The 22,252-nt window shown below is 44.0% G+C and overlaps 2 protein-coding genes across 2 annotated transcripts; one reads left to right on the top strand and one right to left on the bottom strand.

Annotated features, from left to right (window-relative positions):
• Positions 1-172: 172 nt before the first annotated feature.
• Positions 173-5,012, bottom strand: NDUFA1 (NADH:ubiquinone oxidoreductase subunit A1). The gene is made up of 3 exons (XM_054471099.2): positions 4,874-5,012; positions 3,486-3,575; positions 173-326 (listed from the first exon to the last, which is right to left on the bottom strand). The coding sequence occupies exons 1-3, from the start codon at positions 4,973-4,975 to the stop codon at positions 306-308; spliced, it is 213 nt and encodes a 70-aa protein (XP_054327074.1). The 5' UTR covers positions 4,976-5,012; the 3' UTR covers positions 173-305.
• A 150-nt stretch (positions 5,013-5,162) lies between these two features.
• Positions 5,163-6,355, top strand: RNF113A (ring finger protein 113A). The gene has a single exon (XM_054471098.2). It carries the CDS (start codon positions 5,274-5,276, stop codon positions 6,303-6,305), a length of 1,032 nt encoding a protein of 343 aa, XP_054327073.1. The 5' UTR covers positions 5,163-5,273; the 3' UTR covers positions 6,306-6,355.
• The last annotated feature ends 15,897 nt before the right edge of the window (positions 6,356-22,252 follow it).

Genomic DNA, 22,252 nt, shown 5'->3' with positions numbered 1-22,252 from the left:
CAATTTATGAAGTATTAGCTGCTAGGCACAGAGACAGGTGCTTGATGTACATTATGGATGTACATTATGTCTATACAAGCCTCACAGTTGCCTTCTAGTTTTTTTTTTAAGTGATAAAGACTACATTGGGTAGATTGCTTGATTTTGTGTAACATATTTAAAAAAAAAGAAATGCTTTTCTTCATTTTATTTTTATTAAGCACTACATAACACATTGCATGCTACATAATACACTGTATAACCTTCTAGCAGGGGTAGATGGCCATAACTGAGTTATTTTTTTCATCAATCAGGAAAATGCTTCCTTAATCAATGTTCTCCAAACCCTGAAAAACAGTTTAAAAAGGAGAATGTGACAAGTCTGTTCCCATCAAAGATATGCCATGTACTTTTATTTCCAGTGTCATTAAATGGCATTCTGTTATTAAAAAGAGTGCTTCCACATCCCACATTTCTCTAACTGCAACAATACATTGGATTAAATTTTATAATCACTAAAGAATAACCTGTAATGATTTCTAGTTTTCATTTTCTGACAGCAGCATATTGCTTCATATGAAATAAACCTCCCCCAACCCCCAATCAGAACTAAAGTCAAGCAACTCTTTACCACCTGGATCCTTTTTTTTTTTTTGAGATGGAGTCTCACTCCCATCATGCAGGCTGGAGTGCAGTGACGCGATCTCACCTCTCTGCAACCTGCATGTCCCGGGTTCAAGCAATTCTCCTTCCTCAGCCTCCCAAGTAGCTAGGATTGAAGGCGTGTGCCACCATGCCCAGCTGATTTTTGTATTTTTAGTAGAGAAGGGGTTTCGCCATGTTGGCCAGGCTGGTCTAGAACTCCTGACCTCAGGTGATCCACCTGCCTCGGCCTCCCAAAGTGCTAGGATTACAGGTGTGAGCCACTGTGCCTGGCCTCCACCTGGATCCTTTTACAAAGCACCTCAGTGAGTCAGAGGACAAGAAGGTAAAATCTGTTTTAAAAAATAACAGCCAACATGAGGTAGATACTATTATTCTCATTCCATTTTTTTTTTTTTTTTTACAAATGAGGAAATGGAGGCTCAGAGAGGTTAAAAGTCACCTGCTTAAGTCCATAAGGAATTAGCAGAGCCAGAATTCAGGGACCCCAACTCCAGAACCCTTCTCTGACAAGCACTACACTATCTATTCAAAATACCTACTGGATCTTACTAAGTTGACAACCAAATACTTCAGAAGCTATAAATTAAAAGATTACGCCGGCCGTGGTGGCTCACGCCTGTAATCCCAGCACTTTGGGAGGCCGAGGTGGGTGGATCATGAGGTCAGGAGTTCAAGATCAGCCTGGCCAAGATGGTGAAACCCCGTCTCTACTAAAAGTACAAAAATTACAGCGCGCCTGTAATCCCAGCTACTCGTGAGGCTGAGGCAGGAGAATCACTGGAACCTGGTGGGTGGAGCTTGCAGTGAGCCAAGATCATGCCACCGCACTCCAGCCTAGGCGACAGAGCAAGACTCCATCTCAAAAAAAAAAAAAAAAAAGACTCATCAGTGATGACACTTCTTCTAGGTATTAAATAACATAGTCCAGGTATTTGGTTTACTATTACAGGAAGAACTGCCTTAAGAGAAGTTAAAACTGTATCTTCCTTGGAGCCATCTCTTAGAAATCCTAATTCTGTCTCACATGCCAGGTGATTCTGATGGTTATTCTTGGACCATACTTTGAGAAATATGGCTCCAGATAAGTAGATATCTATTATCATGTTCATTGGATTAGATTCTCAACTACGTCTCCACTGAGAGGTGTATCATCCAGGTTGAGTCCTTATAATATTACTTAATCACTATGACCCTTGTCTACAAAATGGAAATACTATTTACTTAGGTTTGTTGTGAGGAATAAATGAGGAAGGAGAAAATATTAAAAAGTAAACATTTTTAAAAGAATTATGAGAATGAACTACTCCTACAAAATATAAAAACATACTATTAGGGCCAGGAGTAGGGCCCTGCTCACGCCTGTAATCCTAACACTTTGGGAGGCTGAGGTGGGCGGATCACTTGAGGTCAGGAGTTAGGGAACCAGCCTGGCCAACATGGTGAAACTCCATCTCTACCAAAAAGTACAAAAAAAAATTTAGCTGGGCATGGTGGCGGGTGCCTGTAATCCCAGCTACTCACGAGGCTGAGGCACAAGAATCGCTTGAACCCGGGAGGCGGGGGTTGCAGTGAGCCAAGATTGCACCACTGCGCTCCAGACTGGGTGACAGAGTGAGACCTTGTCTCAAAAAAAAAAAAAAAAACAAAAAAAAAAACACAGAAAAACAAAAAATATACTATTAGGTTGAGCCTTATGAAATGCTACTGCTTGGTCGTTTTTGACCTACAAAAATGGCAATGTCATAATTGAATCAAATATAAAATTATAGTAATTCTTTAAATGAAGTATTGTTGCAGGAATAGGCAGACCTAGAGTATAGAAAAGCACATCCGTGAAACAGGCCCATGTGTACATGGAAATTTAGTTTACCAGAGTGGTATTACAAATAAAAATGAACTGGGTGCTTGGTGGTTTTTTTTTTTTTTTTTTTTTTTTTTTTTGAGACAGGCTCTCATTCTCTCGCCCAGGCTGGAGTGCAGAGTGCAGTGGTAGGATCCTAGCTCACTGCAGCCTCGAACCCCTGGGCTCAAGCTATCCTCCTGCCTCAGCCTTCTAAGTAGCTAGGGCTACTAAACTGTTCTATAAATGGGTAATTGCGATAACTAGCTACCTCTTGGAAAAAAGTAAAGTTAATCCTCCCTTCACATTATACTGCAAAATGACTTGTAGATGTAACCAAATAACTAATTTTTTAAAGAAACTAACAATATTAGGAGAAATTATTTTTTAAAAGTATTTTTATGAGCCAGGTATAGTGGCACACCTGTAGTCCCAGCTCCTCCGAAGGCTGAGGCAAGAAGATCACTTGAGCCTATGATGTGAGGCCAGCCTGGGCAACACAGCAAGACTGTCTCTATTTAATTTTTTGAACGTATTTTTATAATCTTAGATAGAAAAGGCCTTTGTACGGGAGACATAAAAACCCAGAATCCAGAACAACAAAACATGATACATTGAATATCAAAATTTAGAACTATCTGATGAAAAACATCATAAAGTGAAAAAGACAAACAGCAGACTGGGAAAAATGTTTGTCATATATAAAATAGGCAAAAAATTAAAGTCTAGAATATATAAAGAACTATAGCTCAAAAAGAAAAAGACAGACAATAGAACAGGCAAAGGATAGAGGCAACAATCCACAGAATAAGAAATCTATGACAATAAGAAAAACTAAAAAAAAAAAGAAATATAAAAGATTAAATATGTAAAAAGATGCCAACCTCACTAGTAGATAAGAAAATGCTAGTTATATATAAGCACTGTATGACCCTTGGCAAGGCATTACCAGAACCCCCCTCAACCCTGGCAAAAGGCTGGCATCAGAGTGGCATCTTACCTTTGACACATAGTAACGATCAACTCCAGAGATGCGCCTATCTCTTTCCATCAGATTCCAGTGATACCCAAAATAAGCAACCCTTTTTTCCTTCAAATAAGAGACAATTATTGTTGCAGTTTATAAAAGTGAGTGACCCAATTGATGTATATTACAATTTTTAAAAGGGACATTCCAGAGAAATGGAATCATTGTTTAAATAAAAATGCAAATTAGTAGTACAAGAACAGAATCTCCCAAATAAAATCAGACCACTAAACTTTAGGATTAAGTTGGTAACTGTGACTTCTTACACTATTTTAACCAACATGAATTTTTTTTCCTTTTTTTTTTTTTTTTTTCTTTAAAAAAAAAGAAATATCTAGGTGTTGCCTTTTGGGACACTAAGAAACAACAGCTGTAGATCACACGTGAAGAACAATAACAAAATCAAAAAGTAAATAAATTTATACTCTGTACTCTAGAGATGATGTGAAGGGCTAGGAAGAGGGGAAAATGAATCCTGATGTAAAAAACAAGATCTTGCAGTAAATTCCTAAAGGCTTGCAAGAGAAAATGGGGAATAAAAAAGTCAAGGGTGGCCGGTCGCGGCGGCTCACGTCTGTAATCCCAGCACTTTGGGAGGTCAAGGCGGGTGGATCACCCGAGGTCAGAAGTTCGAGACCAGCCTCGCCAACATGATGAAACCCCGTCGCTACCAAAAAAAAAAAAAAAAAAAAAAAGGCCAGACGTGGTCCCGGCTACTCGGGAGGCTGAAGCAGAAAAATCTCTTCTTTTTTTTTTTGAGACGGAGTTTCGCTCTTGTTGCCCAGGCTGGAGTGCAGTGGCGCGATCTCGGCTCATCGCAACCTCTGCCTCCTGGGTTGAAGCGATTCTCCTCCCTCAGCCTCCCAAGTAGCTGGGATTACAGGCATGCGCCACCACGCCCAGCTAATTTTGTATTTTTCGTAGAGACGGGGTTTCTCCATGTTGGTCAGGCTGGTATCGAACTCCCGACCTCAGGCGATCCGCTCGCCTCGGTCTCCCAAAGTGCTGGGATTACAGGCGTGAGCCACCGCGCCCAACCAGGAGAATCTCTTGAACCCAGAAGGCGGAGGTTGCAGTGAGCGATTCTCAGGCTTGAGCCACCTTTTCTAATCTACCTTTCCGGCCCCCGCGTCGCTACTCTGCCCTAAGGCCCACTCTGACACACCCAGACACGCTGTTTTTCACTAGAGCAGGATGTGGTTTCCACCGGGCTTCGTTTCGCAAGCCTCGGCTTCTAGGCAACCGGAAGAAAGTAGAGGGCCGACCTCGGAGAGAGGGTTCGCAGGCTGACGGCCTCCCTGCCCACCACCCTTTTCGGAAATCAGCCCGTGGAGTCGGCCCCCGGGCCGAAGCCGCCTTACCTTGCCCCCGTGAGTGAACTTGTGGATGTACGCAGTAGCCAGTCCTGGAATCAACAAGCACACGCCCATGACGGAGAGTCCGGGGAGAATCTCGAACCACATCTCTGCCCCGTTACCTAGGCCAAAACCCTACTTCTGGGTCCTTGAAAGGTGACCTGGCTTCGCCTCTCTTCCCAGCAAGCCCCGCGGCCGCCCGCGAGCGGGGCGGTGCCACGTACGGCTCCGGAAGAAGCGACGGAATCTGCTAGGGCACAAGAGAGGCGGGCGCTCGCGCTCTCGCAGTCCTCTTCCGTCAGTGTCTTTTGCTTCGACTCCCGGTGGAGCGCGCAACGTGGAGTGACGTGCAGGGGCCAAGTGCAACCCAGACAGCCACGGCCGTTTCGGAGCTCGGGACTCTAAAATGGCAGAGCAGCTTTCTCCAGGAAAGGCGGCGGATCAGGTGTGCACCTTCCTTTTCAAAAAGCCTGGGCGGAAAGGGGCTGCTGGACGCAGAAAGCGCCCGGCCTGCGACCCAGAGCCCGGAGAAAGCGGCAGCAGTAGCGACGAAGGCTGCACTGTGGTTCGACCGGAAAAGAAGCGGGTGACCCACAATCCAATGATACAGAAGACCCGTGACAGTGGTAAACAGAAGGCGGCTTACGGCGACTTCAGCAGCGAAGAGGAAGAGGAAAATGAGCCCGAGAGTCTCGGCGTGGTTTATAAATCCACCCGCTCGGCGAAACCCGTGGGACCAGAGGATATGGGAGCGACAGCTGTCTATGAGCTGGACACAGAGAAAGAGCGCGATGCACAAGCCATCTTTGAGCGCAGCCAGAAGATCCAGGAGGAGCTGAGGGGCAAGGAGGATGACAAGATCTATCGGGGAATCAACAATTATCAGAAATACATGAAGCCCAAGGATACGTCTATGGGCAATGCCTCTTCCGGGATGGTGAGGAAGGGCCCCATCCGAGCGCCCGAGCATCTACGTGCCACCGTGCGCTGGGATTACCAGCCCGACATCTGTAAGGACTACAAAGAGACTGGCTTCTGCGGCTTCGGAGACAGCTGCAAATTCCTCCATGACCGTTCAGATTACAAGCATGGGTGGCAGATCGAACGTGAGCTTGATGAGGGTCGCTATGGTGTCTATGAGGATGAAAACTATGAAGTGGGAAGCGATGATGAGGAAATACCATTCAAGTGTTTCATCTGTCGCCAGAGCTTCCAAAACCCAGTTGTCACCAAGTGCAGGCATTATTTCTGCGAGAGCTGTGCACTACAGCATTTCCGCACCACCCCGCGCTGCTATGTCTGTGACCAGCAGACCAATGGCGTCTTCAATCCAGCGAAAGAATTGATTGCTAAACTAGAGAAGCATCGAGCTACAGGAGAGGGTGGTGCTTCCGACTTGCCAGAAGACCCCGATGAGGATGCAATTCCCATTACTTAGGTTTCCCATAATTCTTAAATTTAAAAAATAAATATTTTGTTCTTTTGGAAGTCTTAATTCGTGTCCTTCCTTTGTAGAGAAAGTGACAGAGAAGGCGGGTGGTGAAGTAGGGTCCTGGATTAAAAGCTTCAAGGTAGGTATAATCAGGATTTTTAGCCCTAGGATAACCATTTTGCCTGTGTTTCTTTTCAGAACACTTTGGCATAAATTATAGGGGTGGGAGTAGTTTGAGAAAAGAGCTATAATTTGCTCGAAGTAACTAAAGCTATGATGAAAGCAAGACCTCTGAGCCTGTTTATTATATCACATTTCTGTATCACTTAATAGTTTACAAAGTACTTTCATGCATTCTTTCTCTTGGGAGCCTGTACTACAAAATATACCCGAGCCAAGGTGTGGGGGAGAGGGGTTGTGTTTGGGGAATTGGTAGCTAGCACCACAGGCTTCACATATGGGAAATGTTCCTTGCTGTCTTGGTTATTTATTTATTTATTTATTTTTGAGACGGAGTCTCACTCTGTTGCCCAGGCTAGAGTGCGGTGGCGTGATCTCAGCTCACTGCAACCTCCGCCTCCCCAGTTCAAGCCATTCCCCTGCCTCAGCCTCCCGCGTAGCTGAGACTACAGGCGCATGCCACCACACCCGGCTAATTTTTTTTTTTTTTTTTTTTTTTTTTTTTGTATTTTTAGTAGAGACGGGGTTTCACCATATTAGCCAAGATGGTCTCGATCGCCTGGCCTCGTGATCCGCCCGCCTCGGCCTCCCAAAGTGCTGGAATTAACATGTGTGAGCCACCGAGCCCGGCTCCCTTGCTGTCTTGGAAGCAGCTATAGTTAACCCCCACGTCCATGGATGATAAAAGTATCTGTGCTCAGCTATCCAGTGTGACAGACACTAGTCTCAGGTGGCTATTGAGCACTTGAAATGTGTCTGACCACTGTATTGGACATTGCTATTGTAGACAGAACTTGTGAACCTGCAGAGGGCAAAAACATAATATTTTATCATCCATTACCTGAAACTATCTGTGTTCTCACAGTCTCTGTAATAGTGCTGATCACACCTCATTAAAATTAGTCGATGTACCTGTCTCTCCAACTGGTTTATGAACTCAGTGACTAGCCTAGTGCTTGGCATATAATAAGCACTTAATAAATAAGCCTAGAGAGGTTTAAAAGGGGAGATTGGGGCCAAAGCCTTGAATCCAAGCTGAGGAGCGTTGACTGTATTCTGTAGGCAGCAGGGGAGATAGCAGAGGTTTGGGAAGAGAACACAATCAGACTTGGGTTTTTTTTGTTTGTTTGTTTGTTTTAGTGTTACTGTGGTTGCGGCTATAGGATGGCTCACAAGGGAGATGGAACACAAAAGGCCGGGAGGCCAGTTAGGCCAAGTGATTAGTAAATTTTTATTGATATGGCTAGAATTTGGGCTAATCCCACGAAACAGATGCAAGAATAAATTCTGGGTTAGTGGTTTTTATTCACATTCATTAATCCGTTTAAAGATATTCTTTTTTTTTTTTTTTTTTTTTTGAGACAGAGTCTTGCTCTGTTGTCCAGGCTGGAGTGCAGTGGCGCAATCTTGGCTCATTGCAACCTCCGCCTCCCAGGTTCAAGCAATTCTCCTGCCTCAGCCTCCCGAGTAGCTGGGACTACAGACGTGCACCACCACACCCAGCTAATTTTTGTATTTTTAGTAGAGACAGGGTTTCACCATATTGGTCAGGCTGGTCTTGAACTTCTGACCTCGTGATCCGCCCGCCTCGGCCTCCCAAAGTGCTGGGATTACATGCATGAGCCACCGCGCCTGGCCTAAAGATATTCTTTGAGTAGCTACTCTCTATCAGGCACTGTGCTTGGCATGGGGGATATTAGCAGTGAACAAGATGGACACAGCCCCTGCTCTCATGGAGCTGGACATTAAATAATGACTGTTTGTTTGTTTTTGAGACAGAGTCTCGCTGTGCCACCTAGGCTGGAGTGCAGTGGCATAATCTCAGCTCACTGTAACCTTCGCCTCCCAGGTTCAAGCAATTCTCCTGCCTCAGCCTCCCGAGCTGGTCTCGAACTCCTGACCTCATGTGATCCGCCCGCCTGGGCTTCCTAAAGTGCTGGGATTACAGGTGTGAGCCACCGTGCCCTGCCTGTTTTGTTTCTTTTAATTTCAAATAGGATCTCCTATGTTGCCCAAGCCCATCTCAAACTCCTGGCTTCAAGCAATCCTCCCGCCTCAGCTTCCCAACATGCAGGGATTACAGGCGTAAGCCACCATACTTGGTCTAGGAAAGCATTTTGAAAAGTGTCATGTCCTACACAAAGCTTCGGACGAAAAGGAAATAAATGAAAAGTGTCACGAAGGCAAGGCGCAGTGGCTCACGCCTGTAATCCCAGCACATTTAGAGGCTGAGATGGGAGGATCACTTGAGGCCAGGAGTTGGAGACCAGCCTGGGCAACAGGGAGACCCCCGTCTCTACAAAACACAAGCAAAAATTTTAGCCGGGTGTGGTGATGTGCACCTGTAGTCCCAGCTACTCAGGAGGCTGAGGTGGGAGGATCCCTTGATCCCAGAAGATCAAGGCTGCAGTGAGCCATGATTGCACTACTACACTCCAACCTGGGTGACAGGAATGAGACCCTGTCTCAAAAAAAAAAAAAAAAAAGAAAAGAAAAAGAGAAAAGAAATATGGCAATGAGTAGCAAAAGAACCAGAAAAAAATGTTCATTTTTTTTTACTATTTCTGATAATTTATACTAAAAAAGTTATTCAGGGTTGAGCACAGTGGCTCATGCCTGTAATCCCAGGACTTCATGAGGCCAAGATTAGAAGATCACTTGAGCTCAGGAGTTTGAGAACAGCATGGGCAACATAGCAAGACTCCCATCTCTAAAAAATAAAAATAAAAAAAGTTACTCAAAAGTAGAATAAAGCGTTATGGAAAAAGATATACTTTGAGTTGTTATCTATTATATAAGCTGAGAGAAAAGGTCCAGGAGAAAACACAGATGATAAAAGGTGAAAGAATGCTGCTGATGACTAAATTCTAGGAGGTAGAACAGAGAAGCGACAGAATTAAGAGCATAAATCAGTCTTAAAGAGTTGAGAGGGCAAGAGAAAGATGACGTTTGTGCACTACTCTCCACATGATGTTTTTTAATACTTGTCTGTCAATCTTTTTTTCTTCTATCTTTTTTTTGGTTTTGAGACAGGGTCTCACTCTGTTGCCCAGGCTGGAGTGTAGTGGTGCGATCTCAGCTCACTGCTACCTCTGCCTCCCAGGTTCAAGCGATCCTCCTGCCTCAGCCTCCCAAGTAGCTGGAGTTACAGGCATGCACCACCATGTCCAGCTAATTTTTTGTGTTTTTAGTAGGGAAGGGGTTTCACCATGTTGGCCAGGCTGGTCTGGAAATCCTGGCCTCAAGTGATCTGCCTGCCTTGGCCTCCCAAAGTGCTGGGATTACAGACGTGAGCCACCGCACCCAGCCTTTTCTGTGAATTTTGAAAAAGTATACAAAGTACTTGCAAATGAGCATTATTCTGGAGTCCATAGCATTCAGCAGATTCTTAAAAGGGACCGTGACTCCATAAAAGCACCTAAATCAATAGTGTACTCAAAGTACTTTTCGTGTTTACAAGCTTATGATTACATTTTCTACAGTTCAGGAATATTTTCATCACCTTTTATTAAATGGTACAACTTCATTTCATACGTGGGAACTAAATAGTTATTCTTACAATTTAAAAGAAACTAAATACGTAGAGGGAAGCAAGCGCTCTAGCACAGACGAGGTTGCAGCTGGACCCTAAAGGAGCTTACCTAGTTTGAGAGGTCAGGGCACCTATGTCTCCCCTAGGAAATGAGCCTCAAACTGAGACCCGAGAGGTGAGTTGGAGAAAGAGTATCTCAGGTAGAGGGACAAGTATATATACTAAGGCCCTGATGTGAGAGACTGCCTCCAGCTAAAAACTCAAGGCAGTCTAAGGTGGCTGGGGAAAAGAGACAAGGTAGTCAGGGCCAAAGAGCAGACGACACCTTGCAAGTCATGTTAAGGACTTTGGACTTTATCTGAAGGGCAAAAATGCGCCATGAAAGCATTTTAAGGGCCAGGCGCAGTGGCTCATGCCTGTAATCCCAGCACTTTGGGAGGCCGAGGTGGGCGGATCACTTGAGGTCAGGAGTTCGAGACCTGCCTGGCCAACACGGTGAAACCCCCGTATCTAGTAAAAATATAAAAAATTAGCTGGGTGTGGTGGCGGGCACCTTTAATCCCAGCTACTTGGGAGGCTGAGGCAGGAGAATCCCTTGAACCTGGAAGGCGGAGGTTGCAGTGAGCCAAGATTGCGCCACTGCATTCCAGCCTGGGAGACAGAGCAAAACTCTGTCTTGAAAAAAAAAAAAAAAAAAAAGTTGGGGGAGCTGGGCGCGGTGGCTCACACCTGTAATCCCAGCACTTTGAGAGGCCGAGGTGGGCGGATCACGAGGTCAGGAATTCGAGACCAGCCTGACCAACATGGTGAAACCCCGTCTCTACTAAAGATACAAAAATTAGCCAGGCGTGGTGGCATGCACCTGTAATTCCAGCTACTAAGGAGGCTGAGGCAAGAGAATTGCTTGAACCCGGGGTCGGGGGTGCGCAGAGGTTGCAGTGAGCCGAGATTGCACCACTACACTCCAGCCTGGGTGACAGAGCGAGGGACTATCACCCAGTCCCTTTTTTTGAGACTCCGTCCCAAAAAAAATTTTTTAAAGGGTTTTAAGAAGGAAAATGAAATGATCAGATCTGAATTTCAAAAAGATAATTCTGAAGAGTGGGGAATGGATTGAAGGCAGCCAGACATGAAACAGGGAGATCAGTTATGGGGGTGGTGCACTGGTCCAAGTCAGATGATGGTAGACTGGAGTAGACTGGTGGCTGTCAACATTCATTTAATAAATTTGTATTGATCACCCACTACATGACAGGCATTAAGCACTGGAGATACAGTCATGACAAAAGCACACAAGTCCCTGCTTTCATAGAACTTACATGAAGTGAGCACAGTGGCTCACACTTGTAATCCCAGCACTTTAGGAGGCTGAGGCAAGGAGGATCACTTGAGGCCAGGAGTTGGAGACCAGCCTGGAAAACAAAGTGAGACCCCATCTCTACAAAAAATAAAAAATAAAAAACTTAGCAAGGGATGGTGGCATGTGCCTGTAGTCCCAGCTAATCAGGAGGCTTAGGCAGGAAGATTCCTTCAGCCTAAGAGTTTGAGGTTGCAGTGAGATGTGATCATGCCACTGCACTCCAGCCTGGGTGACAGAGAACCCATCTCAAAAAAAAAGAACGTACATGAGAGACAGTGACAGATATATATATATCAGATTGTGATGAGTGCTATGAAAAACAATAAAGCAAGGTAAACGGCTAAGAGTGCAGGGGTGTAGGGGAATGCTATTTTACATATGGTAGTCAGGGAAGGGCCTCTTCTGATAAGGTGACATTTGGGCAGAGACCTACATGAAACAGATATCGGGGAGAAGAGCATTCCAGACAGAGAACACCTAGTACAAAGGCCTGAGGCAGGAAAGTGCATAAAACACAACTTTGTAATAGAACCAATAATTATAGAAGAACACCTGCATAACCACCACCCGGGTCAAGAACTACAAGACTGAAAACACTGAAGAAGCCCCTCAAGGACCCCCTCCAGATCACACCCTCAGGATCACACCCTCAGAATCTCAGGATCCCAGGATCACACCCTCAGGTAATCACTATATTGATTTTTTTTTCTTTTTTGAGATGCAATCTCACTCTGTCACCCAGGCAGGAGTGCAGTGGTGTGATCTCAGCTCACTGCACCCTCCGCCTCCCGGGTTCAAGTGATCCTCCCACCTCAGCCTCCTAAATAGCTGGAATTACAGGTGTAGGCCATGACACCCAGCTTTTGTTTTTTTTTTTTTTTTTTTTTGGTAGAGACAGGGGTCTCCTACGATGCCTAGGCTGCTCTGGAACTCCTGGGCTCAAGCAATCCTCATCCCTCAGCCTCCCAGTGGGATTACAGATGTGAGCTACCATACCTGGCTGTTGAACCTTTCTGTAAACACTTTTTTATTTGCTGAGGTGAAATTTACATAACATAAAATTAACCAGTTTAAAGCAAACAATTTAGTGGTATTTAATACACTTGCAATGTTGTGCAACTACCACCTCTATATAGTTCCAAAACATTGTTTCCATCACCCCAGAAAAAAACCCCACACCCATTAAGCAAATGCTCCTCATTTCCTCCTCCCCTCCACCAACCCCCTCAATCCCTGGCAACCACCAATCTGCATTCCCTGTGGATTTAATTATGTTATATATTTCTTTTCTTTTCTTTTTTTTTTTTTTTTCTGAGACGGAGTCTTGCTCTGTCACCCAGGCTGGAGTGCGGTGGAGTGATCTTGGCTCACTGCAACCTCCACCTCCCAGGTTCAAGCAATTCTCCTGCCTCAGCCTCCCAAGTATCTGGGATTACAGGTGTGCGCCACCACACCCTGCTAATTTTTGTATTTTTAGTAGAGACAGGGTTTCACCATGTTAGCGAGGCTAGTCTCAAACTCCTGACCTCGTGATCTGCCCGTCTCGGCCTCTCAAAGTGCTGGGATTACAGGCGTAAGCCACCGCACCCAGCCTATGTTAGATATTTCATATAAATGGAATTGCAATATGTAATCTTTCGTGTCTCGCTTCTTTCATTTAGTTTTCAAGGTTCATCCACATTGTAGTATGTATCAGTACTTCCTTTCTATGGCTAAACAGTATTCCATTGTATGCATAGAACACAATTTGCTTATTATCCAATCATCTGTTGATGGATATTTGTTCATTTACCTTTTAGCTCTGACTATGGGTGTACATGTATTTGTTTGAGTGTCTGTTTTCAATTCCTTTGGGTATATACTTAGGAGTGTAGTTGCTGGGTCATATGGTAAGTCTATGTTTAACTTTTTATATATGTATACATATAGAGAGAGAGAGACAGGGTCTCACTCTGTCACTCAGGCTAGAGTGCAGTGGCCAGATCATAGTTCACTGAAGCCTCACACTCTTGGGCTCAAATGATCCTCCTACCTCAGCCTCCTGAGGAGCTAGAACTACAGGTGCACAACGCCATGCCTGGCTAATTTTTTTTTCTTTTTTGTTTTGTTGAGATGGAGTCTGGCTCTGTCACCCAGGCTGGAGTACAGTGGCACGATCTCGGCTCACTGCAACCTCCGCCTCCCAGATTCAAGCGATTCTCCTGCCTCAGCCTCCCAAGTAGCCGGGATTACAGGCACCTGCCACCATGCCCAGCTAATTTTTGTATTTTTAGTAGAGATGGGGTTTCACCTTCTTGGCTAGTCTGGTCTCGAACTCCTGGCCTCGTGTGATCCGCCCACCTCAGCCTCCCAAAGTGCTGGGATTACAGGCATGAGCCACTGCACCCAGCTAAATCTTTTACTTCTTTTGACAATGTTTTATAGTATTTAGAGAATAAGTATTGCACTTCCTTTGTAAAATTTATTCCTAATATTTTGTTCTTGATGCTATTGCAAATAGAATAATTTTCTTAATTTCATTTTTAGATTATTCATCAACAGTATATAGAAATAAAATTGATTTTTTTCCAATATTGATCTTATATACTGGAACCATGCTGATCTCATTTATTGGTCCTAGCAGGTTGTTTTTTAGTGGATTCCTTAGGATTTTCTATATACATGACCACGATATTCTATGTACATGAACCAGGACTATGTCATCTGCCAATAAAGTTTTAGTTCTTCCTTTCCAATCTGAATACATTTTATTTCATTGTCTTGCCCAATTGCCATCGATGGAGCTTCCAGGACAATGTTGAATAGAGGTGGTGAGATTAGACATTCTTCTCTTGTTCCTGATCTTAGGAGGAAAACATCCAATCTATCACCACTAAGTATGTTATTAGCTGCGAGTTTTTTGTAGATGCTCTTTTCTGAGTTGAGAAAAGTTCCCCTGTATTCCTAGTTTGTTGAGTGTTGTTATCATGAAAAGGAGTTGGATTTGGGGCAAATGTTTTTTCTGCACCTACTGAGATGATTATGTGGTTTTTGCTTTTTATTCTACTGATATGGTCTATTACAGTAATTGATTTTTGGATGTTTTAAAGATAGGAAAACAAAACAAAGTGTTTTTCCTACTCTCACACTCAAGGAAACACAGAACATTTCACCTGTGGTCACCAAAATGTGTAGAGAAATACACACATACACCAACCAAGCAATTCTCCAGCCGACATCAGCTGGATCTCCTCTAAATCAATTCAATTCCAACACTCCCTACCTGGAAATAGCATCAGATCCCATAGATCCTATACATAGATTTGGGGCTCAGTCCTATGAGACTGCCCCCCACCTCAAATGCCAATAGTAAGTAGTAGGTTGTCATCTATACTTCTGACCTACCAGCTATAAATCAGGGGTTTCTACCACCCTCTCCTCACGTTCCATTAATTTGCTAGAGTAGCTCACAGAATTCAGGGAAACACTTTACTTAAATTTACTCATTTATTATAAAGGATATTATGAAGCATATAGACAAATAGTCAGATAGAAGAGCTGTGTAGGGCAAGGCATGTGAGAAGGGGCCCAGAGCTTCCATGCTCTCTCTCTCAGAGAACTACCCTCAAGGTAACTCATGTCCAGCTAGCCAGAAGCTCTCAGAACTCAGTCCTTTTGGACTTTTATGGAGGCTTCATTACACAGGCATGATTGATTACATCACTGGCCATTGGTGATCAACTCAACCTTCAGCCCTTCTCCCCTCCCCAGAGGTCTAGGTTTGTGGGGTGACGTGGGGTTGAAAGTTTCAACCCTCTAATTACATGATTGGTTCCCCTGGCAACCAGCCCCCATCCTGAGGCTATCCAGGATCCCACCAAGAGTCACCTCATTAAAACAAAAGGTGCTACTATGACCCAGGAAATTCTGAGGGATTTAAGAGCTCTATATATCAGAGCTTTCTTTAATCTAATTCGTTTCTTTTAATTTTTTTTTTTTTTGAGACGAAGTCTCACTCTGTCACCCAGGCTGAAGTGCAATGGCAAGATCTCGGCTCACTGCAACCTATGCCTCCCGGGTTCAAGCAATTCTCCTGTCTCAGCCTCCCAAGTAGCTGGGATTACAGGTGTGTACCACCACACCTGGCTATTTTTTTTTTAGATGAGTCTTGCTCTGTTGCCCAGGCTGGAGTGCAGTGGTGCGATCTCAGCTCACTGCAACCTCCATCTCCCGGGTTCAAGTGATTCTCCTGCCTCAACCTCCAGAGTAGCTGGGACTACAGGCATGCGCCACCATGCCCAGCTAATTTTTTGTGTATTTTTAGTAGAGACGGGGCTTCACCTTGTTAGCCAGGATGGTCTCGATCTCCTGACCTTGTGATCTGCCCACCTCGGCCTCCCAAAGTGCTGGGATTACAGGTGTGAGCCACCATGCCCAGCCTTTTTTTTTTTTTTTTTTTGAGATGGAGTCTCAATCTGTTGCCCAGGCTGGAGAGCAATGGCATGGTCTTGGTTCACTGCAACCTCCGCCTCCTAGGTTTAAGCAATTCTCCCGCCTCAGCCTCCCAAGTAGCTGGGATTACAGGTGAGTGCCACCACACCTGGCTAATTTTTGTATTTTTAGTAGAGATGGTGTTTCACTCTGTTGGCCAGGCTGGTCCTGAACTCCTAACCTGGTAATCCACCTGCCTCGGCCTCCCAAAGTGCTGGGATTACAGGCGTGAGCCACCACGCCCGGCCTCCTTACTTTCATATCCATATAATGTGTTACTGCATTTAACATTTGACATAAATAATCTCTTCATATTTTTGTAATGTAACAAACATTTTATTAACATTACTTTTACATCTGAGAATTTACCAGCATTTTTAAGATAACTCTATAATTTTTTCTAGTTTTTTTTTTTTTTAATAGCCCCTACACAAACTCACAGGATTTAGGGTTTTCGTTTTGTTTTGTTTTTTTAACTACCAGCCTTGGAGATGTAATTTAGATTTATGAATCAGCTGTATTACTTTCTAGCCATGTAATTTTGGGTTTGAGTGACCACGTGTCTTAACTTCACTCATTGCAAAATAGGGAAAACAACAGTACCCAATTCAAAGGGCTGGTGTGAGGACTAACCAAGTTAACGCACACAAAGTGCCCAGCACAGGGCAAAAATAAGGTTTGATCATGATTGTTTTGTTGTTGTGAAAGTCCATAAGTCTCCTTTTGTCCAAATTTCATCTCACTTCTCAGTACACAGGATCTTTCTAAGTCTACATTACAGAAATATAATTAACTGATAATTTTCTACACTTATACCTGTAAAATTATTCCCCTGAGAAAATTACACAACTTCAGGATTTTTAAAGCTTACTGGATTTACTTACAAGTTTACATGAGTGCGGCTGGGTGTGGTGGCTCATGCCTGTAATCCCAGCACTTTGGGAGGCCGAAGCGGGAGAATCACTTGAGCTTAGGAGTTTGAGAACAGCCTGGCCAACATGGTGAAATCCCGTCTCTACTAAAAATACAAAAATTAGCCCCATGCCTGGTGCCTGTAATCCCAGCTACTTGGGAGGCTGAGGCAGGAGAATAGCTTGAACCTGGGAGGTGGAGGCTGCAGTGAGCCGAGATTATGCCACTGCACTCCAGCCTGGGCAACAGAGCGAGACTCCATCTCAAAAATAAATAAATAAATAGATAAAGTTTACATGTGTGGTACAGTTTGAGCATCCAAAATCCGAAATGCTCCAAAATCTGAAACTTTTTGAGCACTGACATGATACCACAAGTGGAAAATTCCACACCTGACCTCGTGGGACAGGCCACAGACAAAACACAGGCACATGACACACAGTTTATTCAGTGTCTCCAAGGAAAAAATTAAAATTACCTTCAGGCTCTGTGTGTAAGGGGCATATGAAACATAAATGAATTTCATGTTGAGACTCGGGTCCCATCCCCAAGTTATCTCATTACATATATGCAAATATTCCAAAATTCGAAACACTTCTGAAATCCAAAACACTTTTGGCCTGAAGCATTTCAGATAAGGCATACTCAACTTGTATTCTCCCTCAGAATCTAATGTCACTCCTCCAAGGCTCAGCTACCAATTTTAAACTAAAAACTTTTCTTAATTGAGAAATTCATCTCTGTTTCCCATGTGACTGAATTCCTTATATTGTTCGTTAGCTCCTCTTGTTTTTTTTGAGACAGAGTCTCACTCTGTTGCCCAGGCTAGAGTGCAGTGGCGCGATCTTGCTCACCACAACCTCCGCCTCCCAGGTTCAAGTGATTCTCCTGCCTCAGCCTCCCGAGTAGCTGGGATAACAGGTACTCGCCACCACTTCCAGCTAATTTTTGTATTTTTAGTAGAGATGGGGTTTCACCATGTTGGCCAGGCTGGTCTCGAACTCCTGACCTCAAGTGATCTGCCCGCCTCGGCCTCCTAAAGTGCTGGGATTACTAAGCCACTGCGCCCGGCCACCTCCTCCTGTTTTATGTCATCAGTAGACATCGGGAACAGCTGCTTAACATCTTTTGTTATAATCCTTAAACTGTGGGAGGGTACTTCAAATAATTATACTATGTAAGCCTCCTTTATGCACTGACTGGGAAGGAGTCCAACATTCTCATACATATTTTTAACTTGGCTAATTCATAAAATATTACCCTTTCTTTCATAGGTAATATTAGGATCAGCAGGCGCTCATGTGAAATAATTTTTTGTACTGTACAAATTATCCAACTCCTTTCCTAATTGTCTGTTTAGAATTTGGATAATTTCAGAGCTGATCTGGGTCAAGAATTGATTAAAAACAACATTGAATATAACATTTAAATAAAAGTCAATTTGATCTTAAAATTGGATATTAAACCACCTTTAAGCTAGGTGGAGCTGAACACCAGGCAGTTCCACAAGATTTCCACAAGGAGTTTTATTTGTGAAACGAATTAATAAAAAACGGGCAAGACAATTTATTAAAAGTAGCCTGTTCAATGGAGGGCAGGGAAGATGTTTTAAAGTAAGGTTCTTCCATTTGTGTATAGATATTTTCTTTCTGGGTTTTTGTTTGTTTGTTTGTTTGTTTTGAGACAGGGTATTGTTCAGTCGCCCAGGTTGGAGTGCAGTGGCGCAATCACAGCTCACTGCAGCCTTAACTCCCGGGCTCAAGCTATCCGCCCGCCTCAGCCTCCTGAGTAGCTGAGACCACAGGCGTGTGCCACCACACTCGGCTAATTTTTTAATTTTTTGTGGAGACGGGTTTTGCCATGTTGCCCAGGCTGATTTCGAACTCCTGGGCTCAAGTAATCCTCCCACCTCAGCCTCTCAAAGTGTTGGGATTACAGACAGAGCCTCCTTCTGCTTTTCTAAAGTGGGGTCCCAAACATGATACTGCTCATCATCAGAAGTGGGAAGAGGAACCTTGGAGCATACAGTGAAACTGTGAGAATCAGTGGTGTGAGGAACTTCAGGGACAGCTCTCTTTCTCCCTCTCTCACACACATGCACATACTTATTCTTGGTCTCCCCCTTACTTGGTGGAAAGGAGCCATATCGCCATCCCTGTTTTGTTTTGTTTCTTTTGCTCTGGCATAAATAATATAATAACCTGGTACAATAACCAAAAGGATAGAAAGGCACACAGTGAAAAATGTATGAAAAGGTGCTTAACTTAATCATTAGAGAAATGCAAAGTGAAACTACAATGAGCCACCCCTACACACCCACCAGACAATACCAGATGTTGGGAAGGGTATGAAGCAATCAGGACTCTCACACACTGCTGATAAGTGTAAATTGGTACAACCCTGTTGGAAAACTCTATGGTAGTACCTACTAAAGTTGAGCATATGCTTACTCTGTGATCCAGCAGTTCCACTCCTAGGTATGTATCTGACATGAATCATCAAACAATATGTACTAAAATCCCAGCAGCACTATTTGTATTAGCCCCTAAGAGTGGGATAAATTGTAGCAGACTCATACAATGGAATATTATGTAACAGTGAAAAGGAATAATCCACAGCTACATATAACATAAATGAGCTGGGCGTGGTGGCTCAAGCCTGTAATCCCAGCACTTTGGGAGGCCGAGGCGGGCGGATCACGAGGTCAGGAGTTCAAGACCAGCTTGGCCAATGTTAGAAACAAAATGCTTGTTCCTCGGTGCCACAAAGAAATAGCACTCGAACAGAAATTTAATTTTCTCAGCAAGACAATTTTTACTTCTATAGAAGGGTGCGACTCATGAATAGAGTAATGGCGAGAGCACACCTGAACAAGGGAGGGGAAGGGGTTCTTATTCCTGACACAGGTAGCCCCTACTGCTGTGTCGCTCCCCTATTGGCTAGGGTTGGACTGCACAGTCTAAGCTAATTCTGATTGGCTACTTTAAAGAGACCAGGGGTATGAGCCAGAGTGGCGGGGTGAGTAGTTTGGTGGGAAGGACGGTTAGGAACAGGTAACTAAAGGTGACTTAGGTCAGAGCAGGGACCAGGGGTGACTCAGGTCAAAGCGGATGACCGGGGTGAGTCAGGACGGAGCAGGTAACCAGGGGAACAGATGTGAACTACTGATGAAAACTGGTGGAAAATGTTGTTTACTGAAACTACGAGGAAGTTAAACTTTACAATGGAGGACAAAGAACTGAACATACTGACATACTGATTCTTTGAAGAGAAATCTAGAACTCACTGTATCCAACAGCCAATATGGTGAAACCCCATCTCTACTAAAAATACAAAAATTAGCCGGGCATGGTGGCACACGCCTGTACTCCCAGCTACTCAGGACGCTGAGGCAGAAGAATTGCTTGAACCCGGGAGGTGGAGGTTGCAGTGAGCCAAAATGTAAGCCAAGATGGCGCCACTGCACCTCAGCCTGGGCGACAGAGCGAGATTCCATCTCTAAATAAATAAATAAATAAATAAATCTCAGTCATAAATATTGAGAGAAAGGAGCCTAACATAAAAGGATGCATGCTGTATGATTCAATTTACATAAAGTTCAAAACAGACAAACTCAATAGTATTAGAAGTCATTCATAGAAGGATGTAGCTGCTAAAAAAGAAAAAGCAAAAAGGATAGTGGTATTCTTGGTGGCGAAAACGACTGGGAACAAGTAGGAAGAGAGCATCTGGAGTGCTGGCAATGTTTTGTTTCTTGATCTACATGCTGGTGTTCACTTTGTGAAAATTCAGCAAGCTGGATGCTCACTTTTAGTGCACTTGTCTGTACATGTGTTATACTGCAATTAAAAGTTTCATCAAAAAGGAAGTCTACAGTGTGTGTTAGGTAGAATAATATCTCCCCCAAAGTTGTACACATCCTAATCCCCAGAACCCATGACTATGTTAGGTTATATAGCAAAAGGAAATTAAGGTTGCTAATCAGGTGTCCTTAAAATAGGGAGATTATCCTGGATTTTACAGGCAGACACAATGTAAACACAGTAGTCCTTCAAAGTGAAAGGGGAAAGTGCAGAGGCCAAGAGTTGGAGATCAGCCTGGGCAACACAGTGAGACCCCTTCTCTACAAAAATAAAAATAAATTAGCTGGGCATGGTGGCATGCACCTGTAGTCCCAGCTATTTGGGAGGCTAAAGCAGGAAGATCACTTCAGCTCAGGAGTTTAAGGCTTCAGTGAGCTGTGACCCTGAAAAAAAAACTTGGAATGGCAAGGCAGAGAATAAAAGAGATATAGACAATAGACAGAAGTAGGGGCAGGGTCAGAGAGAGATGCTTGAAGACGAAGGGTTCACAAGCCAATGAATATGGGCCGCCTCAAGAATCTGAAAAAGACAAGGAAATCTATTATCTCCTAGAGCCTCCAGGAAGGAACTCAGTCCTGCCAACACCTTGATTTTAGCCCAGTGAGATCCATATTGGACTGTTCGTTTATTTATTTATTATTACTATATTTTTTGCCCCCTCACAGGACAAAGCTAAAACCTTGTTGGACTTTTAACCTACAGAACTGTTAGATAATATACTTGCATTATTTAAACCCACTAAATTTGTGGTAATATTACAGCAGGAATAGGAGGCTAATACAGTTGGTGTGGGGGAAGATCAAGTGTTCAGTTTTGGATGCATTCAGTGGCTGAACACGTTAGACATCTTAAGTGGAGATGTTCAATAGGCAGTTGGATACATGACTCTGGAAATCATCAGGGAGGTATGGGCTGGAGATGTAAATTCTTTTTTTGTTTTGTTTTGGTTTTGAGATGGAGTCTCACTCTGTTGCCCAGACTGGAGTGCACTGGCACAATCTCGGCTCACTGCAACCTCTACCTCCCGGTTTCAAGCGAATCACCTGTCTCAGCCTCCTGAGTAGCTGGGATTACAGCCGCCCGCCACCACGCCCAGCTAATTTTTTTGTATGTTTAGTAGAGACAGGATGTCACATGTTGGCCAGGCTGGTCTCGAACTCCCGACCTCAGGTGATCCACCCGCCTCGGCCTCCCAAAGTGCTGAGATTACAGCTGTGAGCCACCACGCCCGGCCTGGACATGTAAATTCTAGAGTACAGTTGTCAGCAAAGAGAGAAAAGCCAAAAGAATGAATTAGATTAATAAAGGAGTGAGTGTACATAGAAAAGAGGTCTAAGGACTGAGCCCTGGGACACTTTATTCTGGCAACTGACAAATAGCTGGTGGTTTAAAGCTAGTGAGGACACCAAAACAGAGGCATACACTACCAACATGCAAGTGCAGAGCTAAGCAGTAGGTCAGAGGCAGATACACAAACAAGGCTCATAAGAACGGCCAGGTACTGAAAGCAAGAGTAACAGATGCCAAATACAGGGAAACAGTTTTAGCCACAGGAATAGGAATCCAAGAATAGGCTGGACAATTGGAGTGAGAAAATTTAAGTGCAGAGTCAGGGGAATATATTCTAGAGGTCGGC

This window comes from Pongo pygmaeus, chromosome X (genome assembly GCF_028885625.2).
Source record: "Pongo pygmaeus isolate AG05252 chromosome X, NHGRI_mPonPyg2-v2.0_pri, whole genome shotgun sequence".
Lineage (NCBI taxonomy): Eukaryota > Metazoa > Chordata > Mammalia > Primates > Hominidae > Pongo > Pongo pygmaeus.
This window is presented reverse-complemented; position numbering and strand designations above follow the sequence as displayed.